General features: G+C 59.8%; 1 protein-coding gene across 4 annotated transcripts; it reads left to right on the top strand.

Annotated features, from left to right (window-relative positions):
* The first annotated feature begins 2,781 nt into the window (after positions 1 to 2,781).
* On the top strand, positions 2,782 to 24,601 carry ARHGEF19 (Rho guanine nucleotide exchange factor 19). 4 transcript variants are annotated; one of them, XM_075906439.1, is made up of 12 exons: positions 2,797 to 3,154; positions 6,007 to 6,142; positions 7,587 to 7,663; positions 10,812 to 11,053; positions 12,131 to 12,291; positions 12,522 to 12,674; positions 13,519 to 13,648; positions 13,922 to 13,996; positions 15,873 to 15,965; positions 16,623 to 16,783; positions 17,223 to 17,384; positions 18,317 to 24,601. In XM_075906439.1, exons 1-12 carry the CDS (start codon positions 2,890 to 2,892, stop codon positions 18,423 to 18,425), a joined length of 1,764 nt encoding a protein of 587 aa, XP_075762554.1. In that variant the 5' UTR covers positions 2,797 to 2,889; the 3' UTR covers positions 18,426 to 24,601. The 4 variants fall into 4 exon arrangements, with proteins under 4 accessions (XP_075762556.1, XP_075762554.1, XP_006121777.3 ...); XM_006121715.3 differs by having other exon boundaries at positions 2,799 to 3,154; positions 5,893 to 6,142; positions 18,317 to 24,599; XM_075906440.1 differs by lacking the exon at positions 2,797 to 3,154 and adding an exon at positions 5,278 to 5,650 and having other exon boundaries at positions 5,893 to 6,142.
* The last annotated feature ends 3,112 nt before the right edge of the window (positions 24,602 to 27,713 follow it).

Below are 27,713 nucleotides of genomic sequence, written 5' to 3'. Positions count from 1 at the left end.
GCCCCTTCCCACCATCACCCTGCTCTCTCTCCCCATGGCACCCTATATCCTGAGCATGAGGCTTTGGTGATCCCTGGGGGCTTCTCTGGACTCCCCACAGCTGCATGAGCCACAGGGGGAATGGAGCACACAGGGCGGGCGAGCACACAGGGCAGGCACACTCACTCTGCTGTGCGCCAAAGAACCTGCTGCCATGGAAAGTGTGGGGGGCGCAATCGCCAGGGCTCAACCAATAATGTAATCGACTGGCCCGTGGCGAGTAGATTACGACCCGGACGAGCCGGTGCAGAGCGATCTGTGCATGTGCAGAACGCAGACTGGCGAGCCCTGGCGATCGCTACCACTGCACAGCATCAGGACCCCCTAGCGATCCCCAAAGCCACATGCTCAGGGCTCCATGTGGTGAACGGGCGGGGTGATGGTGGGAAGGGGCAGGGCTGGTAACAGACAGACCCACTGGGGGTCCCGGACTGGACTGGGCACTTACTTTGCCTGGGACTGGCCCATGGGCTGGGAGTTTGAGACTCCTGCACTAGACCCTACCTCACTCCCAGACCTGAGCTAGAACCCAGGAGCTCTGATGGGGTCTCTCCTTCTGCTGTGGGAGTAACACAGAGAGCGTCTAGTCAAATTCTAACCCCAGCGGTATCCTTTAGGCAGCGTGGACAGTATATTAGTATTTCTTACAGGTATTGTCCTATTGCAGCCTGGGTCCCTGCCAGCTCTTTAAACAGCCCCCTGCTTGCTTTTGCCACAACTTAGCCAGCTCTAGCCACCCGCACACTGTCACCTCTGCCTTTAAGTGACTTGCCACAAGGTGACAGAACATGCTCTTATTAGAGTTGAGCAGGTCTAACATTTATTTGTTTTGATTCAGGAATTAGATACAGGGCTCCTGTCAGCTAGCTGCTCAGTTCTCTGCCAGAGAATTAGGCTGCGTCTACACTGGCGTGATTTTGCGCAAATACTTTTAGGCTACATCAAGACTGGCATGATTTTCCGGAAATGTTTTTAACAGAAAAGTTTTCTGTTAAAAGCATTTTTTGAAAAGAGCGTCTAGATTGGCATGGACGCTTTTCCGCAAAAGCACTTTTTGCAGAAAAGCGTCCATGGCAAATCTAGATGCACTTTTGCGCAAAAAAGCCCCGATCGCCATTTTCGCGACCGGGGCTTTTTTGCACAAAACAAATCTGAGCTGTCTACACTGGCCCTTTTGCATAAAAGTTTCGCGCAAAAAGGGACTTTTGCCCGAACGGGAGCAGCACAGTATTTCCGCAAAAAGCACTGATTTCTTACAGTAGGAAGTCAGTGCTTTTGCGGAAATTCAAACGGCCAGTGTAGACAGCTGGCAAGTTTTTCCGGAAAAGCGGCTGATTTTCTGGAAAAACTGGCCAGTCTAGACACAGCCCATATGCAAAAGTTTTTCCGTTAAAAGTATTTGCGCAAGAGAGTGTCTATACTGGCAAGTGCCTTTGCGCAAAAGAATCCGTGCCAATGTAGATGCTCTCTTGCGCAAGAAAGCTCCGAAGGCCATTTTAGCCACCGGGCTTTCTTGCGCAAGAAATTGATGTTACCTGTCTACACTGGCCTCTTGCGCAAGAACAGTTGCACAAGAGGACTTATCCCTGAGCGGGAGCATCAGAATATTTGCACAAGAAGCACTGACTTTGTACATTACAACGTCAGTGTTGTTGCACAAATACTCGTGACCAGTGTAGACAGGCGGCAAGATTTTGCGCAAAAGCAACTGCTTTTGTGCAAATTCTTGCCAATGTAGACACAGCCCTAGAGTTTGCAAGTAGCCCCAGGAATCATGGTTAAAGTTGCCTCCCCAACCAAACTCTGCAGAGGGGCCTGGCCTATCCCTCTCCGCAGAGACTCAGCATCTCTAGTCTCCTCCCTGGGCAATTCTGCCCTGACAGCAGCAGGCAGCGTGAGTCCGGGGGTATCCCCATTGCCTGGCACCCCTCCTGCCCCTTCCTCCCCCGGGTCTGAGAACTTCTCAGCCCCTGGCTCTGTTCCAAGCACAGAGGAGGTCCCCAGGGTTCAGCCCACCCGGCCGCTGCAGGCAGCTGGGATAGAACTGAGTTGGGATTGCTGCTGGGGCTCAAGGCCTCCTGTTTGCAGTCTGGCCCCAAGGGAAACCCTCCACAAGTGCCCCTCCCAAGCTTGCAAACTGGGAATGGGCTTGTGCTGAGAAGTCTGCCCTTGCCCCTAGTTACGATGCAGGGATGCAGGGAGCCAGGGCAGCCCAGGACAGTCCTCATTGCCCTGCTGCAATCTGCTCCTTTGGGTGCAAACCAGGTGCAGCCTTTGGGAGCCCAGGCCATGCTGGCCCTTTAAGGAGCCACTCGGCAGGAGCCTGCAGGTTATTTATTTGCAAGTGGGAGCAGCTGTTGCTTCTTGACCTCCCTGGGTGCTGGGATCCTGCAGGTAAGAGTCTACAGGCCTTGGGAGCGCTGGCCCAGGCAGACACACCAGGGCCACTGGCCTGCTCTCCAGCCTGCAGCAGGGTTCCCCTCGGCTTCTTTGCCCTTGTTTGAGCTCTTTAGCTGGTCCTGATCCCAGAGTACACAGGGACTGCCCTTCCCCCCAGCTGCCTGGTGGAGCTCTGGGTGGGGTACCTCCCCGGGACCCCATGTGGCAGAGGGGGCCTGAGCAGAGCCTGGGCCTGAGTGTGGGTGGAGCTGGGAGGAGCTGAGGCTACTCTGGCCCCTACCCAGGGATCTGCCCAGCCAGCCCCTGCCTAGCTTGTGTGCCTTGCATTGGGGGGTGGGGCTGGATGGCAGGAGGCACCCCAGCTATCGAGAGGCCAGCCCCCGGGGGGAGTGAGCAATGTGATTGGGACTGAGCCTCTCTCTCCCCACTGTGCAGGCCTCGCCTCGCCCCATGGACTTCTTCTGCCGGAAGCGCGCGCGCTCGGACTCCCCACCCAGGGCCGCAGCGCCGGTGAGGAGGCACGGCTCCTACCCCCTGGACCAGAGAGCCCCGGGGGCCCGGCCCGAGAGGTGCCCAGAGCTCTGCCCCTTGCTGCCCAGCCTCTTCCAAGGTAGCAGCTCCCCGAAGGGCCCTTGGGCCGCCCGCCGAGGGGGCTCCCGGGATCCTGTGTTGGTGGCGGAGGAGAGGGTCCTGCTTCTAGGCGATACCACCCAAGGTCTGTGTGCCCCTCTGCTGTGGCTCCCCCCCCCCCCCCCAGGATTGCCCAGCTCCCCCACGTGGCACAGTGGCCGGTCCTCCTCCATCCCGCCTTGGGACCAGCGGCTAGCTGAGCCCCCTTGAAATGTGCTAACATGGGGGCTGGGCTCTCCCCCAGTGCTGGCCCTTCATTCCTGGCTGCTACCAGGAGTCCTGCCTCCGCTGTGGCTTTAGCTAGACTCTGACTGGCAGCAGAGAGGGCCAGCTCGTGAGATGGGGGCCGTGGACAGACTGGCCTGACAGTGTCTTGGGTTGGCAGTGGGGCGGCACGCCCTGGCGGGGGCGGGGTGTGACTGGCAGTGGGGCGGCAGGCCCCGGCGGGGGTGGGGGGGCGACTGGCAGTGGGGCAGCAGGCCCCGGCGGGGGTGGGGGGGGCGACTGGCAGTGGGGCAGCAGGCCCCGGCGGGGGTGGGGGGGGCGACTGGCAGTGGGGCAGCAGGCCCCGGCGGGGGTGGGGGGGCGACTGGCAGTGGGGCAGCAGGCCCCGGCGGGGGTGGGGGGGGCGACTGGCAGTGGGGCGGCAGGCCCCGGCGGGGGGGGGGGGGCGACTGGCAGTGGGGCGACTGGCAGTGGGGTGGCAGGCCCCGGCGGGGGCGGGGGGGCGACTGGCAGTGGGGCAGCAGGCCCCGGCGGGGGTGGGGGGGGCCACTGGCAGTGGGGCGGCAGGCCCCGGCGGGGGTGGGGGGGGCCACTGGCAGTGGGGCGGCAGGCCCCGGCGGGGGCGGGGGGGGCGACTGGCAGTGGGGCGGCAGGCCCCGGCGGGGGCGGGGGGGGCGACTGGCAGTGGGGCGGCAGGCCCCGGCGGGGGCGGGGGGGCGACTGGCAGTGGGGCGGCAGGCCCCGGCGGGGGCGGGGGGGCGACTGGCAGTGGGGCGGCAGGCCCCGGCGGGGGCGGGGGGGGCGACTGGCAGTGGGGCGGGAGGCCCCGGCGGGGGCGGGGGGGGCGACTGGCAGTGGGACGACTGGCAGTGGGGTGGGAGGCCCCGGCGGGGGCGGGGGGGGCGACTGGCAGTGGGACGACTGGCAGTGGGGCGGCAGGCCCCGGCGGGGGCAGGGGGGCGACTGGCAGTGGGGCGGCAGGCCCCGGCGGGGGCGAGGGATGGCGGCTGGCAGTGGGGCGGGAGGCCCCGGCGGGGGCGGGGGGGCGACTGGCAGTGGGGCGGGAGGCCCCGGCGGGGGTGGGGGGGGCCACTGGCAGTGGGGCGGCAGGCCCCGGCGGGGGCGGGGGGGCGACTGGCAGTGGGGCGGCAGGCCCCGGCGGGGGCGGGGGGGCGACTGGCAGTGGGGCGGCAGGCCCCGGCGGGGGCGGGGGGGCGACTGGCAGTGGGGCGGCAGGCCCCGGCGGGGGCGGGGGGGCGACTGGCAGTGGGGCGGCAGGCCCCGGCGGGGGCGGGGGGGGCGACTGGCAGTGGGACGACTGGCAGTGGGGTGGCAGGCCCCGGCGGGGGCGGGGGGGCGACTGGCAGTGGGGCGACTGGCAGTGGGGCGGCAGGCCCCGGCGGGGGCGGGGGGGCGACTGGCAGTGGGGCGGGAGGCCCCGGCGGGGGCAGGGGGGCGACTGGCAGTGGGGCGGCAGGCCCCGGCGGGGGCGAGGGATGGCGGCTGGCAGTGGGGCGGGAGGCCCCGGCGGGGGCGGGGGGGGCGACTGGCAGTGGGGCGGGAGGCCCCGGCGGGGGCAGGGGGGCGACTGGCAGTGGGGCGGCAGGCCCCGGCGGGGGCGGGGGGCGACTGGCAGTGGGGCGGCAGGCCCCGGCGGGGGTGGGGGGGGCGACTGGCAGTGGGGCGGCAGGCCCCGGCGGGGGTGGGGGGGGCGACTGGCAGTGGGGCGGCAGGCCCCGGCGGGGGCGAGGGATGGCGGCTGGCAGTGGGGCGGGAGGCCCCGGCGGGGGCGGGGGGGGCGACTGGCAGTGGGGCGGGAGGCCCCGGCGGGGGCAGGGGGGCGACTGGCAGTGGGGCGGCAGGCCCCGGCGGGGGCAGGGGGGCGACTGGCAGTGGGGCGGCAGGCCCCGGCGGGGGCGGGGGGCGACTGGCAGTGGGGCGGCAGGCCCCGGCGGGGGTGGGGGGGGGCGACTGGCAGTGGGGCGGCAGGCCCCGGCGGGGGTGGGGGGGGCGACTGGCAGTGGGGCGGCAGGCCCCGGCGGGGGCGGGGGATGGCGGCTGTGGGGCCCTACAGGGCATGAGTTTGTGCCCAGCACTGGGACAAGGCCAAGTCCTGGGCCTGACTCCTGCTCGGTCTTCAAATGGGTCTCAGCCCTTACCCCAGCATCTGCTCTTCCAGCCCTCCCCACAGCTCTGCTAAAGTCCTCCGCCCAGCTCAGGCAGGACCCCTTGCTCCTGGCCGGCAGCTCCTGCTCTCCCCTGCCCCCCCCCCCCCCCCCGGCTTGGGCAGGGCCTCTCGCTCCTGATTGGCAGCCCCTACAGATGCAGACTGGTGCTCCTGTTATCGGGATGACTGGTAGGTGGCACCAGCCTTGCCACGCAGAGGCAGTTGCCAAGCTCTCTAGCCTGCTTTGCCAGCATCTGGCTCTGATTGGGCCCCGTGAGGCTGGCAGCTCCCTGGGGTGCTGGGGAGCTCAGCCCAGCTGCGATGAGGAGCAGGGCAGGCTTGTTTTGACGACGTGGCTTGGGTGCAGTGTGGTGCCAGGCCGACCCATCTGCCCCGTAGCATCCTCATCCTGTTGCTCCTCCTCTCCCTAGGAACTGACCAGCTGGGTGGCACTGGCCCTGCCTCTCTCCACTGCCAACCCCCTCCCCCCACAACCGAGCTGGCAGCCTTCGAGAGCCTGGGCCCAGAGTCCCCTCTCTCTGCAGGGCCAACAGGCCCTGCTGGCCTGCTGGGAATGAGGACAAAGCAGCCCATCCCGGTCCCAGGGCGGAATGTCCTGCATGGCTCCCTGGAAAATCTCGCTAAAGCCACGGTTCTGCAGATGCCAAGTCTGGAGCGCAGGTAACCTCCTTTCCCCAGACAGCTCCCTGCATTGCCCGGTGTCTGGGAGGGTCTCTAAATTGCACTGCAGCTGGCCCATAGGGAGGGTTTCTTGCTTCCTTTCCTTGAACCACCTGGCATATTGATGGCCCTACTCAGTGATCATTCTGGATGGGGTATGGCTCTGACCTCCCTTCTGGGGTTGAATTGGGGGACCCAATAACTCCCTCAAGTTCCCACCACAAGCAAAGCTTTGCCCACTGACTGCCCCTCTTTGTCATGCGAGTGCACTTCTAGTTCTTCGGGGCTTCCAGCACGTGACGCTTGATTTGCTATCGTTAGGGTTCAGAGCAAACACCTTCCTGGTCCTCTCTGGTCCCCCAGCTGTGGTGCCTGCAGACCTGGTGTGCTGTGTTGTACGGGGATTGCTCCCGCCAAAGGCCTAGGAGCATCATTTGGGTTGAAATAAAAGAATTTAGAACCCAGGCTGGCAGCGACCAGAAAAGGGCCTAGCTCTGAGCTGCCAACGGGCACAGTTCACCCCCCCCCCCCCCCCCCCTTGCTCAGATCCTTATGCTTTCCAGGTCCTGAAGCTGGCCTGTCCCGCTGGGCCCTGTTGCTACAAGAGGATGATCCACACATACGGAACTTTGGGCACATTTGGATAGAGCTAGGGCTTGTAATTCAGGCTTGGCTCTGAGACCTTATTTCTCTAATACTGTTCAGAGCAGGAAGATCTCTCAGCTGTTTGGGCAGTAGCCTAGTACTGAGGAGAGCTGGGTTCACAGCCCTGCTTTGCCACAAGTTTCCAGTATGATCTTGGACAAGTCACTTGGCATCTCTGGGCCTATCTCCCATCTATAAAATGGGTATAAGAATACCTCCTGACTTCACGGGATATAGGGAGATTAGATGTTACAAAGGTTGAAGCATAGTCTTCTGTGCAGTAGATAGATAACACCATATCAGACAGTGAGTGCAGTTAAACTGCAGAACTCACTGCCACATGATGCTATTTATCACAGAGTTTTGCAAGATCCAGCACTGATCTGAATGCTTATCTGGACTGTGGAATATCCAGCATGCCCATGATTAACGGTAACAAGTCTGGAGGGATGACACATCTCCCCCTTCAGAGTTGTAAGTGAATCTCTATCTATAGGAAATCAGGAAGAGACCTAATCTGAGGAGCAAACTAGCCAATGCTACTACTGTGGATTCTTGCATCTCTCTGAAGCAGCTGGAGACAAGACAGTGGGCTGGGTGGATCTTGGTTCTGATCCACCTGGCATATTCTGATGTGTTCATTTTACACTTGGGCACCTTGGCACAGAGAGGGTTTGAGTTGCACAAAGACATAAAGGAGTGACAAAGCCCAGCAGGAGGCACTATGGGAGAAGTTCATGTTTCAATGGTCCGGGACTCTCCCAACCTGGTTTAAAAGGTTCCCTTCGCTGCTTTTTAGGCTGTTCCGCCGCCCACTGGGGAAAGGAGCGAAGGACACGGACAAGTGGCAGAGGGAGTCTAAATACATGCAAACCCGTGAGTACTGACCTGCTCCCTGTGCACTGGCTACAGGTTCTCCGGCATGGTGGGATGGAGGGACATTCCTAGAAGAATTTACAGAGGCTGTCGTCATGACCATGCCTTAGGTGGGCCACAGAGCGTCACTTCAGCCAGCTCGGCCCCAGCCAGGAAGTGGGAACAGAGTCCCTACGAGCCTACTGACTTCTGTTGCAAAACCATCATCTTCGTCCACTGTGTGCTGGGTTTCAGGCCTCTCTCGACCTGCAGAGTAGAAGCCTCCACTCTGTGCTTTCTCCTGGGGACGCCACTCTTGTGCTTTCCAGTTTGGGTTGTTCCCTTAGGGCAGTGGCTTTCAAAGTGCGGTCCTTGGCCCATTAGTGGTCTGTGGCCACCTCCCAGGTAATCTGCAGCCCTCTCAAACCCCTGTGCAATGTGGGATGCAGCAGGCTCTCATGGGGGGGCCTATCCGTGTCCCTACACCTCAGGCAAGGCTTTCCGCTCCACCTTGTTCTTCGTGCTTGCAGTCTGCAGCAGCCGCCTTGAGCCTCTTGTCACACCCCGTCCTGCCCCACACACACTTGGTCACCATGTCAGTGAGGAGCTGCTGATCCTGCGCTTCCCCTTGCACCATGCCTGCCATGACTGGGACCTGCCCATCCGCTGTGTTTGATCTGGTGGGAACCCCATCCAGGGTTTTCAAAGTTGCAGTTAGAAAAGTGTCCACAGATGAGTGTTTAGGGGCAAGACAGAAGCTCTCAATAAAACCTGAAAGGTGATTCCAATGAGAGGCAGCAGTTCTTGGGGGGCTGGCTGGAAGAGACTCAGATGATCGCATAGTTCAGCATGTGAGAAAAGGGAGGGAGACAATGGAGAAATTGGAGACTGTGGGCTAGAAGGAGGCTACATGTTTTTAAAGGCATCTCCGAGGCTGGAACTATTATGGTCATGTCCACAAGATAGTTTAAAAATATTTATTCTGTAAATCAGGCAGCAGGCTTGTGCATGGAAACGTTTTGCGTCGGTGTGCACGGCGCCTGGCCTTCTCTCTGGGTCCTAGTGCCCGCCGGATCAAGCCCTGCCACCCGGGAGCATGCCTGGCAGAGATGCTGCAGCGGCGGGCTCTCTCCCAAGAAGGCTGTGCCACTGCACTCGGCGGTGCGGGGTGCTGCTATCCCGTCTGTGCCACTGCAATCGGCTGTGCGGGGTGCTGCTATCCCGTCTGTGCCACTGCACTCGGCGGTGCGGGGTGCTGCTATCCCGTCTGTGCCACTGCACTCGGCGGTGCGGGGTGCTGCTATCCCGTCTGTGCCACTGCACTCGGCGGTGCGGGGTGCTGCTATCCCGTCTGTGCCACTGCACTCGGCGGTGCGGGGTGCTGTTATCCCGTCTGTGCCACCGCACTCGGCGGTGCGGGGTGCTGTTATCCCGTCTGTGCCACTGCACTCGGCGGTGCGGGGTGCTGCTATCCCGTCTGTGTCACTGCACTCGGCTGTGCGGGGTGCTGTTATCCCGTCTGTGCCACCGCACTCGGCGGTGCGGGGTGCTGCTATCCCGTCTCTGCCACCGCACTCGGCGGTGCGGGGTGCTGCTGTCCCGTCTGTGCCACCACACTCGGCGGTGCGGGGTGCTGCTATCCCGTCTGTGTCACTGCACTCGGCGGTGCGGGGTGCTGCTATCCCGTCTGTGCCACCGCACTCGGCGGTGCGGGGTGCTGCTATCCCGTCTGTGCCACTGCACTCGGCGGTGCGGGTTGCTGTTATCCCGTCTGTGCCACTGCACTCGGCGGTGCGGGGTGCTGCTGTCCCGTCTGTGTCACCGCACTCGGCGGTGCGGGGTGCTGCTGTCCCGTCTGTGCCACCGCACTCGGCGGTGCGGGGTGCTGCTGTCCCGTCTGTGCCACCGCACTCGGCGGTGCGGGGTGCTGCTGTCCCGTCTGTGCCACCGCACTCGGCGGTGCGGGGTGCTGCTGTCCCGTCTGTGCCACCGCACTCGGCGGTGCGGGGTGCTGCTGTCCCGTCTGTGCCACCGCACTCGGCGGTGCGGGGTGCTGCTGTCCCGTCTGTGCCACCGCACTCGGCGGTGCGGGGTGCTGCTGTCCCGTCTGTGCCACCGCACTCGGCGGTGCGGGGTGCTGCTGTCCCGTCTGTGCCACCGCACTCGGCGGTGCGGGGTTCTGCTGTCCCGTCTGTGCCACCGCACTCGGCGGTGCGGGGTGCTGCTGTCCCGTCTGTGCCACCGCACTCGGCGGTGCGGGGTGCTGCTGTCCCGTCTGTGCCACCGCACTCGGCGGTGCGGGGTGCTGCTGTCCCGTCTGTGCCACCGCACTCGGCGGTGCGGGGTGCTGCTATCCCGTCTGTGCCACTGCACTCGGCGGTGCGGGGTGCTGCTATCCCGTCTGTGTCACCGCACTCGGCGGTGCGGGGTGCTGCTATCCCGTCTGTGTCACTGCACTCGGCGGTGCGGGGTGCTGCTATCCCGTCTGTGCCATTGCACTCGGCGGTGCGGGGTGCTGCTGTCCCGTCTGTGCCACTGCACTCGGCTGTGCGGGGTGCTGCTATCCCGTCTGTGCCACTGCACTCGGCGGTGCGGGGTGCTGCTATCCCATCTGTGCCACTGCACTCGGCTGTGCGGGGTGCTGCTATCCCGTCTGTGCCACTGCACTCGGCGGTGCGGGGTGCTGCTGTCCCGTCACACAAATTAATAAGATTGTGCGTGATAATTTTTCTAAGGACCAGTACTGGGCCACGGGCCACACTTTGGGAAACGCTGGTCTAGATGGTGCTTGATCCTGCCGTGAGGGCAGGGACTGGAGTCGATGACTCTCAAGGTCCCTTCCAGTCCTAGTGGTCTATGATTCTGACTCTGGTGGCCTCGGTTCTCCCTCTGTGACTGGTGAAGGTGGCATGCAGGAACTCGGAGAGGGCTACCGATGAGCATTGGCAGGCAACATGGATGCTGTGCCGGGCCCAGAAAAGGCTAAGGCAGCCACTAAACACAGGAGAGGGTTTCCCCGTGTTCAGGGATGGGTGTGGAGCAGGCAGGTCCTGTGACTGGGCCTGGGAGTGTCTTCATCATTAAATGTCTGTAGTGTTAATGAAGCCCTCTGGGAGGCCCAGCTGGCTTTCCTGGGCAGGTCCCTGAGGCTAATTTCACTCCTGCCCAGAGCCTCTCTACCAAGACTACTGGGTGAAGCGCCTCAAGGCAGCAGAGCTCAAGCCCAAGGAGCTGTCCTTCCGGGTGGATGCCAGCCTGTCCATCGCTGGCCTCCTCTCATCCTCCCTGCTTGACGCTGCCTCGCAGGGCTCTCCCCGTGACTACAGCTTCTGCTTCTGGCAAGAGATCCCGGAGGTGAAGAGCCAGCGACTTCTGGAGGGTCTCACGCCCCAGCAGCACCACCTGCAGGAGGTACTGGGAGGGGCTGATCTTGCAGGCGGCGGTGGGGGGGGGGGAGCTGCGTTCTGCTTCCTGCCCTAGGAAACGCAGAAGGGGCCATGGGGCAGTGCTGCGACTGAGTCTATCCTGGACAAACTCTGCCCACCTGGTGGGGGTCAGCTGGCACCTGGCAGCCTTGGAAGGGGCAGGGGCTGAGTGGACCATGGAGATGGAGGCTCTCTCTCAACGTGGAGCGGGGAACTGGTCCCGTGGCTTGCTCTGGATGCCCAGGTCCCTGTGGTCTGTGGCAGCCTGGCACCCCTGTTTACCATGGCTTCCTTTCACCTGCCCTGCCTCTGCCCTTGGCACCCGGCAGTTCCCTTCCACATGATGCTGTGATAGAAATCGATGCCCCATGGGGAGCCTGGATCAGTGATTTCTCAGAAGGGCTGATCGACCTGGTCTCCTAGCACACAGTTCTTGGAGGACAGTCCATTCCCGGCTACTAGCCAGGCTGCGCAGGGAGGGAGTCCTTGGCCGCCTCTTGCCAGGGGCTGGGAATGGGCAACGGGAGGGATTGCTGGCTGATTCCTTATTCTGTCCACTCCCTCTGGGGCACCTGGCATTGGCTGCTGCTGGCAGACCGGACGCTGGGCTGGATGGGTCTTTGGCTTGATCCAATCTGGCTGTTCTTGCGTGTCTGTGCCTCTGTCAGTTGATTAAGCTGCAGGGCTGAGCTGGACTCCAGCGTTGTGCTCCGTGCCAGTGCCCAGCAGTTAGAAGGGGATTCCTCTTGGCCTGTAATGGAAGAGAAGTGCCTCCTGTAGGTGGGCCCCTGTATGCCAGCACCACCCTAGGGGTGGTAGAGGTGCCCAGGCAGCCATCCACCTGCCCCTATGCCTGTGCTCTTGCCCATCTTGGGTACTTTGCATTTGCAAAATGATTTAGGTGCCTGATTGCCCCTCTTTTCAGGGAGGCACCTAAGTCCCTTTAAACAGCTGGCCTGGAGCCCTCTGACTGCAGGTGCTACAGTGCCCTTTGTGGGGAGCCCCACGCCCTGTTGTGCTGGCTTGCTCATCCCTGGCCTTTGACACGCGCTCTCCATGCCAGGCCCTGTTTGAGGTGATCACCTCGGAGGCCTCCTACCTGCGCAGTCTCTCAGTGGCCACAAGCCACTTCAAGGGTTCGCTGGTCCTGCAGGAGACACTGACCAGGGCTGAGGTGCACCGGCTCTTCTCCAATCTGCAGCAAGTGAGGGATGTCAGTGAAAGGTAACTGCAGCTGGCGGGGAGCACCCCCCAACTATGGGCCCCAGCCTTGCCCAGCAGGGGGCGTTGTGGGGAGTGGGATAGAAGCATTGGCTGAGGGGGCAGCTCCCAGCTACTCCAGCCCTGGCCTTGCCCAGCAGGGGGCGCTGTGGACAGCAGGCACAATCATTGGTTTTTCCAGCCTGAGTCTTGCCCAGCAGTGGGATGCTTCCCGCGAATCCTGGTCTCCGCAGGTTTCTCCTGGAGCTGGAGGAGCAGATGGACAAGGACGTCTTCCTAGCAGGGCTGGGGACAGTGGCTCTGAAACACTGCCCCGCTTTCCACCGAGTCTACGTCCCCTACGTCACCAACCAGATGTACCAGGCGCAGCTCATGCAGCAACTGATGTGAGGAGCCAGGGCTCGGGCTGCCCCCCCCCCCTTTGGAACAGCCAGTCTGACCCTTCCCTGGTGGCTCCTCTCGGTGGGCTCGGTGGAGCTGCACCTAGGAAACTCTTCGTGCAGCGAGAGCCGAGTGTGTGCAGGGCACCCCCTTGGGGACACGGGGGCTGTTTGGAGCTAGACTGGACACAGCCCAGAGGAGTGGATCCCTGCAATGTCCCTTGGGGAGGATTCCATAACTCGCCAGGGCTCCATCCTATCCAACTACTCCATTTTGGAGACATGTTTCTGCTGAAAATGGTCCCCAAATGTTACACTAAGTGGCTGTCGTCATTCTTCAGAGTTAACACTTTTTTTTTTTTGACTGAGGATAGCAGACTCCATTCCCCTTCCTGCTTCCCCACTCCATCAGGACATATTCCCAGTTGCAGTTTCTCTTGGGGACCGGAAAGGCTAGCAGCTGCTTGGCTCTTGGCCTATGGGGTGCACAAGTGGTTAATGGGGAGCAGAGGGAGATTGGACAGGTGAGGCCATTCCTGGGCTCAAGACTAGATTTCACTGGCTGGCTCCTGGGCTAGGGCAGCACTAGATTTGTATCTGTGTTTACGTTTTGTATCTTCCCATCTTAGAAGAGGAAGGATATCCTTAACTCCCCCCTCGCCCCAGAGAAGTAGCCCTCAGCCCCTCCCATATCCTGCTGCTAGGGAAATGCCCTGTTCAGTGCATGACTGCTGGGCTGGAACATCCAGGGTCTCTGAGCAGGGTTTGCCCTGTAATTCTGGGCCATGAATTTAGGGTGATTCTGGGCCCCAGGGCTCCTCATTCGCCCCCTCTGTACCACACGCTGCAGGCGGGAGAATTGGCGCTTCCGGCAGGTCCTGAGGAAGTTGGAGGAGCAGCCGGTGTGCCAACGGCAGCCCCTGAAATCCTTCCTGGTGCTGCCCTTCCAGAGGATCACCCGCCTGAAGATCCTGCTGGAGGTGAGGTGTTGAAGCCAGGGCTGAAGTCTCCCTTGGGGGTTTGGCTGGAGCTGGCCTGCTAGGGATCCTGCCTGAGAGGGTCACAAGCTGCCTTGGCCAGCATCCTCTGAGCTGTAGCTGGGGTGAGCAAGGTGGCTTGAGGAGGCAATGCCAGAGGGAATGGTGAGAGTGGGAGGGATGGCAGAGAAAGGGGGAGGAGTCTGGCAGAGGGGTATGGGGACCTGGTATCTCCCCATGACTGATCCCCCCCCTGCTCTCTCCTCTGCCCCACAGAACATCCTGAAGCTGGCCCTAGTGGGCTCCGAGCTGGCCGGTTCCATCAGTGCAGCCCTGAGGGCAGTGGGAGAGGTAAGGTCACCCCTGGGTGCTTGCAGAAGGCACCCAGGCTGGCCATGCTGGTCTCCATGTTGTAGCAGCCCTTGTGCTACCTGCCGTCCCCGCAGAAGCAATGTCACGGGGGAAGTAGTGTGCGGAGACGGGCCAAGCTCACGGGCCAGCAGATGTGGTAGAAGGTTCTGATAACAGGTTCTTCCTGGGTCTCTGCTTGCTTCCCCTGGTGTGGACTCAGCCCCTGAGCACTTACTGTGTGGACTGCACCCTGCTGGCCTCTGCCAGGGCCGCTCCAGTCACTCAGTGACCCGCTGTCCTTGGTGCTTGCAAATCCTCTGGCTTTGGGGGGCCTCTGTTGGCGAACCTCCACCCCCAGTCTGACCTGAGCATGCTCAGCTGTCCGGCTGCACGCTGTGTGGCCTTTCTGGGATGGTCCCGGGGACCTCCATGTCCCCAGAGCGATTGTGCTTCTGGGTTCTTAGAGCTTGGTTAAAAGGTTTCCTTGCCCGAGGGAGGCCAAAACACAGAACACCCAGAGTCGGCAATCCTCAGCTCTGGGAAGCCCGAAAGGTGACAGCAAGAGGGGAACAAAATGGGTTTGGGCCATCGTACGCTGCTGGGACCCCTGGAAAAGGGTTCTCAAGGATAGCTTGGTAATATCCACCTTCCCTTCCCTTCCCTTCCCTGACTTCGCTGGAGGCCTCCAGGGAGGATGTGGGAGTGAATTGGAGATGCCTCTGACATTCATTGAGGGTATGGGTTGAATGTTTACTGCTGGGCTACTCAATTTGTGGCCCGTGGGCCGCATGCAGCCCATGACACATTTGTGGCCCACAGGGTGATTTGGCTTTAGGCAGGGCTCAGCACACGGCCCACGGGTGGGCTTCTTTAAACACAAGGAACACACTCCACAACGGCAAGGCGTCTCCTAGGCAGGGTGAGCACTGAAAGATGCAAGCAGACCGGCTGGCTGAAACATACGGGTACAGGGTGTTGGCGTTTCTAGCTGCCAGGAAGGAGCTGCTGGGAGCGCTGAGGCATTGTGAAAGCTATTTGCACATATATTTGCATGTATATGCAACCACATTTAAGTTGCGGCCCCCGGGGCTTCCAAAGTTGAGTAGTCCTGGTTTACTGAGTGCTCTTCTCCCACCTGTGCCTTGGGCCTTTGTCAATAACATTAAACAGCCTAGCTGTGTCTACATTGGCAAGATTTTGCGCAAAAGCAATTGCCACCTGTCTACACTGGCTGCGAGTATTTGCGCAAGAACACTGATGTTCTACTGTATGAAATAAAAAACCAGGACAATGTAGCACTTTAAAGACTAACAAGATGGTTTATTAGGTGATGAGCTTTCGTGGGCCAGACCCACTTCCTCAGATCAAATAGTGGAAGAAAGTAGTCACAACCATATATACCAAAGGATACAATTAAAAAAATGAACACACATGAAAAGGACAAATCACATTTCAGAACAGAAGGAGGATGGGGGGGGAGGAAAGGTAAATGTCTGTGAGTTAATGAGATTAGAGGTGATAATTGGGGAAGCTCTTTGTAATGGGTAAGATAATTAATGTCTTTGTTTAGGTTTAGGTGTAAAGTGTCAAATTTAAGCATGAATGACAGTTCAGAGGATTCTCTTTCAAGTGAGCTAGAGACCCACCCCAATTCTCCCCTGGAGCAAAGCCTAGGCAAATGCAATGGAGAGGTGCAGTTTTTAGCCTTCTGGTGGGGAAATGTCCCATAATGCACTAGATCAGCTGTGTCCAGGAGCTGGAAAACCTTTTCCATCCCCAAGGGTGCACCAAAAGCCCTGGATTCCCTGATCTCTGCCCTTGCCATGGGACTGGGGGAGGGAGTGCCCTGGGCCCGCAATGTCCCTTGCCCTTTCAGATTGTGTCCGAGTGCAATGAGAACGTGCGGCGCATGAAGCAGACAGAGGAGCTGGTGCTGCTAGAGAAGCAAGTCGAGTTCGTGAAGACGAAGGTGAGGCTTGGCCCTGAGCCACAGTGGCTCCTGATGGCACAGCCCCATGGGCAGGGAGGCTTGAGGGTCACATAAGGGGAGGGTTGGATGGAGGGGGGACTGGGACTAGAGGGCTGGGATGCCAAGGTGGCTGGCATAGGGGACAAAGATGCATGTCACCCAGTGAGCGCGTGGTGCCAGGATCATAGCTTGCATGGCTGAGCGCCCCGTGGGACTTCTTGGATGCATTGCAAGCTGTGCCCCTCAGGGATCCCGTAGGGGGGCTGGCGCACGCTCAGACTGGCTCATCTGCCCAGGGTCACACGTGGGGGTGGTGCAAAGGGTGTGAATGCACCCCGTCTGGTTCCCCAAGTAAGCATGCTCCGGCTCGCTGGGGGAAGGTTGGGGCTGGTTTCTCCTCCCTGATCCGGGGTTGGGGCTGGGCCTTGCTCCTGGCGGGGTGGGGAATCAGCCCCAGCCTTCTCCCAGCAAGCCGGAGCACGCTTACTCGGGGGCCCACGGGGAGGTGTGTTCACTCCCTTGCAGTTCACATTTACTAAATAGCATCCCCCCGAACAGAAATGCCTGTGTCCAGGCCTGCGGCCCATTGGGGTGGGGCAGTGCAGCGACTGACTGAGCCAGGAGCCATTGGTGAGCCCTGTGTGTCTCTCCCTCCAGTCCATCCCGCTCATCAGTCGGGGCCGCTGGCTCGTCAGGGCAGGGAATTTCTCCCAGATCCTCATCCAAGAGGTGGGTGTGGGGTCCAGACCCCGCCTGAGCACCAAGCCCATCCACCTGCACCTCTTCAGCGACCTGCTGCTGTTGTCCCGCCGGAGGGAGTAAGTCTGCATGGCACCTGGGTCTACCCTTCGCAGCCTGGGGGCCTTGCTGCTCTGGCTGGGGCCCCAAAACTTCCTGGGATGGGAGGTACACCAGCCTGCTCCTCCTGTGGCCACCGCTGGTAGGGTGCCCACCTGCCGTTCCCCTCCAGTGCCAGAGTGGGTCCTGGTGGCATCTGAGGTTGCATTGTCTCCAGCCCTGGGAGATGGGGCAGACAGTGGGACAGGGTGGGGTGGCTGGTGGCAGAGTCCGTGTCTCTCCAATGGGGTGAGATGTGAAGGCCCCAGGTGGAGATGCCCTGTCTGTGGGTACAGATGCTAACGGCTTGTTGGGGTGAGCATTGCTGCATAGCCAGGAGCTGGGCATTGGCAGGGAGTGTAGGGGGGCTGTTACCTGGCTCTGCTCCACAAATGCCCCCCCCCCATGCTTTCCTCACAGCGATGGCAGGTTTTCAGTCAAGGATTATGCCCAGACCAGCCACGTGAGAGCAGAGCCGCTCAAAGCCGAGCCACTGGGGCTCCCTAACACAGCCTTCCTCCTGTGTCTCTCCTGCAACCACCGCGGGGCCACTGCGGAGTTCTTCATCAAAGCAGACAGCACGTGAGTGTGAGGCCCCTCTGGGTGGGGTTCCCTGGCTGCAGTGGTGAGTCATTTGACAGTTCCTGCAGGTACCACCCTACTGCTCTCCAGGTTCCTGCCAGCTCTTTAAATAGCTCCATGCTGGCTTTCACCATAGCTCAGCCGGCTCTTGCCAGAGCAACATGCCAGGGTGCACCCACTCAGTATCACCTCTGCTTGGCTGGCTGGCAGAGGTGGAGGGCCTGAGGGAGGCCCAAGGCATGCTGGCTGGGGTGAGAAGGGGGTTCTGAAGGACACCTGCCAAGCGGTAAGTCATGAGCTGTTGAACATTCAGGGAGGTTTGGAGCCTGGATTCTCCAAGAGCCACCCAGGGACCTGGGCAGAAGCCTTAAGGTGCATGTCAGGGGCCTGCAGACGCTCTACCTGGCAAGAGGGCTGAGCCCTGCTGGTGTGTGAGGGGGCTGGGCGGCAGGTGCGTGGGGGCTAGGATGACGTATTCGCACTGCCCTGGGTACAGAGTGAGGGGAACACATGGCCAGAGCTCACGGGGGGGCCTGAGAGGACCCACCAACCCAGCTCCTACTGGGTGTCCAGAGCCCATTGCATCCAGCTCAACCGGGCAAAGGGCTCCAGTGCTGAGGGCCCTCCCCACCAATGTCCTGTTCCAGCCCCAGCCTGTGATCTCAGGCCCTTAGTGGGGGGGGGCCTGGTGGTCTGAGTGGACAGCCAGGGGGTGGAAGAGGAGGATGGAGCTAGGTCCATGAGATAATAGAAATTGCTGGCTCTAGAATGGCCATTTGGCCACTCCACAAACATGCCCCGGCCCTCTCCCTCACCCTGACAGTGAAAGGCAGTTGTGGGTTGGGGAGTTTCTCTTGTAGAATAAGAAAAGCTCCCCTCCCCCGACACGGGGCTCAGCCTCTGACCCCCCCCTTCTGTCCGATCTCTCCTAGGGCCCAGAGACAGGAGTGGATCTCGCTGATAACCAGCCAGGTGCCCCCTCAGCCCGTGGGCCTGACCAGAACCCGGAGAGATGCCCACAACGGTGTCTCGACTCACTAGGCCAGGCCAGCCAGACTCCAGCATGCCCGGAGTTTCTCCTTTCTGCCCCTGGCTGCTCTCCCAAGCTGCCCTCCCATCTGCTGCACCAGGGCGTCGGCAGGCCCACGCCCATTTGGAGCCCTGTCCAGGGACCAGCTGCTGGGCACAGGCCTGGGAGCTCTGCTGCACGGGCTCAGAGGGTGAGACGGGCAATGCATGGTGTGCCAAGCTGCTCTCGATGAAAGCTGCACGTGTGCAGGAGCAAGGCAGGGCTGGCATGGGAGATTCTGGGGGATCTCCCAATGGTTCCATGATGGGTAGAGATTCCCAGGTGAGCCTGTAGCATGCTCTGGGGCTGCCCTCTTGCCAAGCAATGTTTGCATTTTGTAGCCCTACACAAAAGAGCCTCCGCTCTGAGCCAAAAGGCTGGCTCTGGCCGAGCTGTGGGGAGCCAGGGGTAACACTAGATGGATTCAAAATGTGTGCGCCTGGCGGATCAGGTTCCTGGCTTCTCTCTGAAATTTTGGGTGCTTGTGATTCACATCTCGGTGCTCTCACTGGAACAGCAGCTGGAAGAAGCTAAAAGCTCCCCCCATCTCCCAGCAAAGGGATGAGGTCTGCTCTCTGGGGCAGGGGTGTCCCCTGTGTATGCCTCATACAGAGGACATGACCCTGCCCTTTGTGGGGGCGTGTGGGTCTCAATGGCTGTAGCTGCCTGGCCTGGCTTTGCTCACTGATGGCCTTTCATGCTGGTTTGGCTTTGCAAATGGTGCAGGTAGGTCCCCCCAGTTTGGGCTCCTTTAGCATTTCAGGGGGCGTGGGAGGTGATCATCAGGGACATGGGCTGGCTTGGACCAAGCCACAGGTCTGGCACCATGTGTCTGAGGGCAGTGACTCCATTAGCCTGTCATGGGCTTTAATGAGGCAGGTGGCAAAGGGGATTGGGCCTGCCTCCGTGCAGTTGGCATAGGCCCCAAAGATGGCTGTGCACATAGTCCTGGGCATGTGTTCCCAGCCTAGCTGGAGCTAGGGCAGGATGGCTATGGGCTGAGTGAGCCCAGAGGGGTGGGCTCTGGATCCCTTCCGGTATGCTCCCATCAGAAGCACTGGCCCATGGGTCCAGCTGTTAGCACGTCAGGGTGGTTCATGGTGGGGGTGGGTTTCATGACCTGTGGTTCTAAATGGGGCTCCGGGAGGAGTAGCTGAGGGTCCAGCCACCTGTCTGACAGGGAGCTGGCTTTCAGAAGTGACCCCTCCGAGCGGGAAGGGAGAGGGGCTAGCTTCTCCCCACCACCTGGGCAATTAGCTGATTGGGGGGGGGTTTGTTGGCCCATTGCAGTTCAGCCTGGGTTGGGGCTGCTGCAATGGGCTGGAGGTGGGCAGGGAAGACTGAAGGAGGCCGGGGTGCTGCAACTAGGTGTGTCCAGCATCTGTACCTCCCCCCAACAACCTCACAAAGCCCAGCCAAGCCAAGCACTTGATCTGGGGACGCTGGCAGAAGTCAGAGCTCGTTTTAGGACGTGTTAGCTGGGCCAGGTCTCAGCCCTCTCCTTACTCTAGCAGTGCGCTGGGGACGGGGCCCCTCCTGGGAGCGGGACGCAAGGTAACCAGCTGACACGGTGAGGGCGCAGCGGGGTGCTCTCTGAGGGTCTCACTTGTCTGTCTCCTGTTGTTTTGAAATAAAACTTGACCTTGTTTTAAGGCCCCGCCCTTCCCCTGTGTCTGTGGCAGCGGCAGGGTGGGACGGGTCCCACAACCTCCCGGCCATGCCTGGCGTTTCCAAGATGGCCTCTAGAAAAGCTGGGAAAATAAGGCCCTAAGGAGCCAGCTTGGGCCAGGGCTGTGCTCTGAACCTGCTGAATCCTCCCTGCTCCTCCCACAGCTCATCTCCAGCCTCAGCCTCTCTCGGGGTTAGCAAGGGCTAACGGAGGAGGCCTCGGCAGCAGGCACCCGGGGTTCCTCCCCCGGCCCCCTCTGGCTGCCTTGGCTACGAGGAAGCTGCGTGGGGGCGGGCAGGAAGTGAAACTCTGGCAATGAGCCCTGGGGGAGAGCGGGGGGGAGGGGAGAGACTCTCCTCCAGTGCCTGCTATTTCCCCTGAGTTTGCATTTTTGGGGGGCAGCGGGGAGTTGGCAGACACTGGACCCTGCCACCCAGCGGCGCCAGTGCCCTGCTGCACCCTAGTGTGTGGCTCTGGAGGAGCTGGTTGAGCTGCGGCTAAAGCCGGCAGGGGGCTCTTTAAAGAGCTCACAGGGACCCGTCTGCAATAGGAGGTGCCTGTAGGAAATGGTCAGTTACTGTCCCACCCTAGGAAAGGAGCCCAGCAGTGGGGGTTGCAGCTGCTGGACCCATCACTATGGCCACCAGGGGGCAGCAGAGCGCTGAGTCTGGCTCCACAGCAGCCGTGGGGCAGGGGCTGAGCAGCCATGGGGCCTGGCCCAGCACCTTGCTCCCCTGGCTCCCAGCTGCCCAGTGGGTCCCCTGGGGCAGCTCCAGGGGCAGGCGGTGGGCAGTGACTGCGGGCTTGGCAGGTCTGGCCTGGGCCATATGGCAGCCCAGGAGCCAAGTCCTGGCTCCTACCCGTGGCTTTAGTGCTGGCCCATTGGCTGGCTGGCAGCAGCTCTGGGTCTGGGGGTTCCCGGTTCCCAGGGAGCCGCCTGTGCACGGGGGTCAGCCCAGGCGCCTCCTTGCAGTTGTGGAAACTGGGTCAGAGGGGACAATTGTAAAACCAAAGCTGGGGAAATTGGGGGGTGGCTCTAGCCTGTGGCCAGCTGGCTCTGTCTTCTCCATGGGGTGCGATGCTGGAGGGGCAGGCGAAGGCAAAGCACCTGGGCTGCGGGGCTGGTGTGTTCTGGTCATGGGGAAGACCGACTGGAGGGAGGAGCATTGGGGTCTGGGAAGCCTGCATAGCCGGGCACATGCACCCCCGGGCTTCTCTCTAGCTCCGAGCCTGCTTTGCCCAGGCCAGGCTGCTACCTCTCATCAGCTGGGGTCCCCCACAGCCTTGACCTAACCTCCATTCACACAGTGGAGGTTGCAGCCTGACTCCAGCATCAGATGCGCACTGGAACCTTTGACTCAAACCCTGCCCCAGCCGCCTCTGCCATCCCAGGAAGGGGCGGGCTGGCCTATGCTGATTGCTCTGCGCCTCTTTCCATGGAGACCTTAGAGCAAAATGCTTTGTTGCCAAGGGGAACGGGACCTTCACTGTACAGTATGGGAAGGTTCTGCCCCTCTGGCCTGTGTGTCTCCTTCCAGCTGCTTCTCCGTTATGTTGAGCCCTGTGTGCTGGTGGGTGACTATGCTCTACCCCTGAGCTGGCTGCATTTTGTGCAGGAGTGTATTGGAAGTGCCTTGTGGCAGAGGCGGTGGCAGTGCTACAGGGCCACTTGGTTTGCTTAGCCATAGAGAGGTGAAATGGCAACTTCACCCCATGAACAGCTGAATTAACAGGGCCTTCCCTGTGCCTTCTGCAGCCCCTGCTGAGGACAGGCCTCGTGATTCTGCCCTGGGAGGGGAGGAGGGTGGCCTGGAACTAGCCTGGAGAGTCAATGCTACAACTGCTGCCCTTCATCTTCCTCTTCACTGACGTTGTGGCCCCTCTGTCCCCGCACTCGCTAAACATGGTTCCAGCCCAGCTGGGCAGGAGCCAAACCCTCAGCCCACCTGAGCGTGGCAAAGCTGCACCCAGGAGAGGTGGGAAAGAGGGTAACTTGGGGGTCTTAGTATAACCAGACTTGCCATTGACCGGGAGCCTTGGCCATGGCTGGCCTGCTTCTGCCTCTCTCCTGCTCTGCTCCAGGCTGGGAGGTGATTTTAAATCAACAGGAAAGTGGCAGAAGAGTTTCCAAGAGCAAGAGCCTGGTGTTTGCAGGGCGCAACCCGCACCAGGGGTGTAAAATCCCCTTTAATTGGTTAATGGGTTAGTCCTAACCCAATCCACACTGGTCTGTGCTGAACAGAATGTGCAACCCTTGCAAGGTGGGCCGAGATCTTAGAGGCAAAGCAAAGGCAGTGCATTTCCTGGCTCCAGCCATGCCCCCACTGCAGCATTAATGCCTCCTCCCAGGGATAATGGAGGCTAACAGCCCACTGGTCCCTTGATGTATAGGCACCCTCAGGCCTTCCTACCTAGGCCCTGGCTGCAGGACTCCATGCCCAGTGTGGTGCCCTACCCATCTCTCACCTTCTGCCTCACTGTGGTTTCGAAGGAAGAAACATGTCCTGCTGCAAGAACAGCTAGCTTGCTCTTAAGGTCATTTGCACTACCCCATATGGCAGCTGGGGAAACTGAGGCACAGGGCAGTGAACCAATTTGCCCAAAGGTCGGGGCAAAGTGGGGCTAGAAGCCAGATCCCTTCCCCCCACCCCGTGCCACCCCAATGTGCTCTCCACTGGCTCCCCAGGCTGCCTGCCTGCTGGGTTAGCTTCGGACCCAAGAGTTGTCCTCCTGCCCCTGATGGATTAATTCAGCCTCTGACAGGCCAATTCCAGGTGCCCCTGCAAGCACCTCCCTAGAGGGCAGTTCTGGAATAACCTGCCCCCGATGAAGCTTTTTCCTGACCCCCATGAATGGGGGTTGGCTGCTGCCTGAAGGCACCTGTGCAGTCCTTGGTGGTGGTTTAATCCTTACTATTGTTCTCCCTTGAACTAGTCCATCCTGGCTTTGATTCCTCCTAAGCCCATGGCCACCAAGATGCCTTATGGCAATGAGTTCCACAGCCCAATTGTGTCTCCGCCCAACTTCGCTTGATCATTGTCTTCGGTCCCCCTCTGGGGCACCTGGTGCTGGCCACTGTCGGCAGACAGGATACTGGGCTAGATGGACCTTGGTCTGACCCAGTACAGCTGTTCTCATGTTCGTAGAGGAGAGGGGCTGTGTCCCCCTCTAGGAGCCTGACATGTGAGCCGCAACCCTGTGGGGAGTCCCTGGGCTGTGGGGCCTGGGCAGTGGTGGCCTTTTAGCAAAGCCTCACTGAGAAAACTGCCCTTCTTTCCGTGAGGGATGGGGAGCCGATGTGACTAGGCCTGGGCAAGCTTTCTCTGCATGTACCCTGCCAGCCGGGGTCTCTGCTGTGGCTGAGGGACTGTATGGCTGTTACCACCAAGGCGGGCCGTGGAGGTGTCTATCCTGAGAGCTCATCAAGTGTGCACAGGTTGGTGTGCTCAGACCCAGCAGGCAGAGCTGCATTGGCCCCATTTCACAGATGGGGAAGTGAGACAAAAGCTAGTTTAAATGACTCACCTGAGGTTCCAGAGTTGGGAACTGAACCCTTAGCATCACACATAGTCATCTCCCATACGGCCCCTTCCCCCTTATGTAACCCTGCCTTTCCCACATCCACAGCTCCCGCCTTCTGCTAATCCCTTTGCCTTTCCAGGCTGCTGCTAGCAAGGAGTGAGTGGAGTCTGCACAGTCACTCTTTGGAGGTGGCGCTCTCGTACATGTGGTGTCACTTATCCAGGGCCAAGGGCTGTTAGGACGTCCTGCCTGCAATGCTCTTCCTTCTCCATGCAGGAGAGACATGATCCTGGCATGCGGTGACTTGGAGCCAAAGGCATAGCTGTGCAAGATGACGGCAGTCCATGTGACCTTCTAGGGCGGGGCGAGGGCTATGACTTATGGGGACCTTGCCCTGCAACGTCAAGGCCACCGAGCTACTTTGCCCACGTGCTGGGGGGCTGCCTCCTGTGGGGAGGAGCAGCGAGCGAGGCGAGTGTGGCTCTCACGGGGGAGACCGTCATGTGGGTTTGGCATCCTGTGGCTTCCTGTGGCATCCTGTGGCTTTGAGTGTGTCTGCTTCCATTCCACGCCCCCTGGCAATGAGACTCACCCTGGCTGTCTGCTTAGCTCAGCTCAGCTGGCTCTGAGGCACAAAGCTTGGCTTTGGCTTTGAACGCCCCCTTCCACTGGGCTTTGGGCCTCACCTGCCCCTGCCAGCCAGCCCCCGCAATGGTGTCCCCCATGCAGCATTACTGACACCGTTCGAAAGATCAGGAGTCAGGCCCAGTGTGCTCATGAGGCTTGTAGAGATGTTTGTAGGTTGGAATTTAGAGATGCTCCCTGCTAAGGGGCAGTATGATGAATGTCCGAATTTGGCCATGTGCCCTGAAGGCAGGGGTTGGGAACACCATGAAGCTATGTGCTGTTGTTGAATTAAAGTTATATTCCTTTCTCAATCACGGGCTTGTTATTTATCCCCAAGATTGTTATATGGTGTGAGTGGTGGGATTTGAAGCTGTAATAAACCCCAAGATTGGCTCTGGAAATCATAGGGGTTTTAAAAGACATTATAAGCTCATCACCTAATAAACCATCTTGTTAGTCTTTAAGGTGCTGCATAGTGCTGCCTTTTGTTTCAGCAAGACCAACCTAACACGGCTACATCTCAATTACTATTATAAAGTGAGGGATTCTTAGTTGTCTTCTCTTGTTGCTGGGTTGTTGGGTTTTTTGAGCCTTCAGGGACTAAGTTTCCAAGTTTAATTTTGCAGACAGCAGGACTTACAGATGAAAGCGGAGCCTTGGGTGATCATGTGACACCAGGAACTGGGGCTTTAAGAGAAACCCTGAAAAATGCAAGACTCCTGAGAAGGCTTCCCATGCTGCACATGTTGAACAGCGAGGGAGAGGTAGCCGTGTTAGTCTGATCGTGGGAAAACAAAAGAAAAAAATAAAGTGCTACTTATTTTTTCCTTTTGTTTCACCATGCTGCACATGGACTTTTTTGCAGGCTGCCCAGCTACTGGTGTTAGCCTCCTCTATCCCCTGCACTGGACTCAGTCCCTAAGGATATGAGTCGGTTACAGCCCCACGGAGGGATGCTTGGCTTCTGAGCTCATGCGCCTGGCTCTGGATATCCCTCTTTCATTCCCCACGATGAGGCTGCCCCACTACTGTTATTTATGGACCAGGTGCTGGAAGGAACTAAGAGGAACTCCGGGCTGAAGGAGTTCGTGATCCAGCAGCCAATAAAATGCTGAGTCTGCAAAGGCCAGCTGCTGACGACTCTAGCCCAAGGCACTGTCAGGAATGGGGTGGCAGAGGCTGAATTCTGGTTAATTCCCGGCTCTGAACTCATTGAGGAAAGGCCGGGTCCATGCCAGGCCTTGGGATCAGCACCTCCCACGCTTGGAGGGAGCCAGGTTTGAGCTTGGAGTTTTGGGGCCCTCTGGATCCATAACACTCAATCCCCCTTGCCGTGGGATCCTGGGAGGCTCCTGTGCCTGAGCTCAGACAGCCAACAAGCTGCACCTTTCTGGTTGTGACAGCCCGGCTGCAGCCATGGTACCGGCAAGGGGCTCCTCGCATGCATGGGCACCTCTGAGCCACGGGCAGCCCCGGAGGCTGAGTTAGCCCACTGCCTTGTTCTTGCCAGCTGACCATTGCTGAGTGTGTTACTACTGGTCCTGCCCCTCCCTCCGTGGGAGGCAAGGCTGTAGTGGTGGTATTAGAACACATGACTAGATATTGCAGCCCCCCCCCCCTGCAATAAGACTGGGGCCCTTCTGCGCTCGGTGCTGGGCGTACCAGAGCGAGAGTGCCTCTGGCTCCATGTGCTTAGCATTATTATCCCTGTCGCATAGATGAGGGAACTGAGGAACAGAGGCCCAGGCTTCAACCATATTTAGGCTCCAAAGTCCTACTGATTCCAACGGAAACTAAGACCCTAAACACTGTGAGCTCTGGCCCTTGGTGACTTGCGAGAGCGACTGGTACAACCTGAGTCTCCTGTGTGGCAGCCCTCTGTTCTAACAGCTGGACAGAAAGCTTTGGGGTTGCTATTTGCTGGCTGTGTAGCTGGGCCAAAGGCTGTGGGGGTCTGTACAATATGGTACCAATAGCACAGTGCTAAGTGATCTGTGCTGGTAGTTAGCTGATATGTGAAACTCCTGTCTCTCCTATGAGCTTTGCTGCTCCTTTCAGCTTAGGGAGAAGAATCTGTTTGATGTAAAGGTTCTATGACTGGATGCGAGTGCTTAACCAGTGGGTTATGTACACAGCTGTGTATTTTCCTAGCAAATAATGACCTTTGCCTGTCTCCTTGGGGATCTATCTGTCCATTGGAGCCAGCTACTCCTGAACCTCTCATCCATCTTGTAAGTTTCACCAGAAGTTGATTAGATCAGTGGCTTCCACTGACAAGCTGAGCGAATGCAACTGACAGCAGCGGGACAACGTGGATTGATATATCCTCCCTGGATGGGAAAGCGATCCCGCCTTTGATCGTCCATGGCTGACTGGCCACAGGCCAAGAACACAACGCAATCACAGAGGAAGAGCGGCGCATTTGGCTTGTGCAAGGGTCTCGTTAGCTGGGCCATATTTCGGGAAAGAAGCATGGCCTCATTAGCTCTGGTATGTTTTTCCACAGGGAATGCAGCCTTGACTGTGGTATTTCTAACTCAGAGCAAGCTCAGCAGTGAGGGTGTATTTCGTTCCTGTAGTGTGCTGCTTAGGCCTGGTTAATTCACTCTGGGAATGCCCACCTGGGAGCAACATCTAACCGCTCCAGAGCTGGAGGTGGCACTGGGGTCACTTTTCCCCTCTGCACCCCAGTCTGACTTGCTCACTGTAGCGATGTGAGGCTGTAGGAGTCTTGGGGAGCCAGGCAGAGGAAGCGGTTCCATGCAGGGTGTTTAGAGAGGAGCACAGTGCTGATGCAGGGTACAGCACGAACCATGAAGTGTTTGCCTGTTTGGAGCGAGAGCATTTTATGAAATAAGGGAAAAGGAGGGCTCTGGTTGCAGGGTGACCAGTCTTGTTCCCATGGACTCGCATCAGATTGTGTCTGGGACACTGAAGAAGCTGCATAAAACCAGAGTCCTCCAGGGGGTGCTGTTAAGAGCCACCCCACTCCCCAGACAAGGATAGCAGGACACTGCTAGAGGTTTGTCCCTCCCCAGACTACTCTGCCTGTCTCCATCACTGAGCTGTGGACACAGGGGAAGCCAGACAAGCTCATCTGGTCCAGGCAGTTTCAACAAGCCTTTGGCAAGCGGAAGGAAGCCCAGAGCACCAGCCCAGTTCTGGGAAGCCCAGACTTTCCTGGTGTTCATGGACGTCTCTGGTACAGCACGTGGGGTGGATGCAACCAGATGAAAAGGGGAAGAGACACCCCAGGGCACCTGAGCAAGAAACTATGCAACAATACGGAGGGGTGTGGCTGTGGCATGGGTCATTCACAAGCTACAGGCCTTCCTGGCTGGGCCACAGTGCTCAAGGCCCCTTTGCCTGGCCGTAGCTGACTATAGGACCAGTGCCAATTGCTATGCTTAGGCTGAGCTTAGTGCGCCAAGACAAGGCCACA

This window comes from Pelodiscus sinensis, chromosome 23 (genome assembly GCF_049634645.1).
Source record: "Pelodiscus sinensis isolate JC-2024 chromosome 23, ASM4963464v1, whole genome shotgun sequence".
NCBI lineage: Eukaryota > Metazoa > Chordata > Testudines > Trionychidae > Pelodiscus > Pelodiscus sinensis.
The sequence above is the reverse complement of the archived record's forward strand: the minus strand, read 5'-3'. Positions and strand labels throughout refer to the sequence as shown.

Bases quoted from the DNA above. Each gene is read 5' to 3' on its own strand.
- ARHGEF19 (XM_006121715.3), top strand. From the start codon at position 2,890: ATGGACTTCTTCTGCCGGAAGCGCGCGCGCTCGGACTCCCCACCCAGG. The intron at 12,675-13,518 runs GTGAGGAGCCAG...CACACGCTGCAG, and splicing joins CAGCTCATGCAGCAACTGAT to GCGGGAGAATTGGCGCTTCC. The intron at 13,997-15,872 runs GTAAGGTCACCC...TTGCCCTTTCAG, and splicing joins CCCTGAGGGCAGTGGGAGAG to ATTGTGTCCGAGTGCAATGA.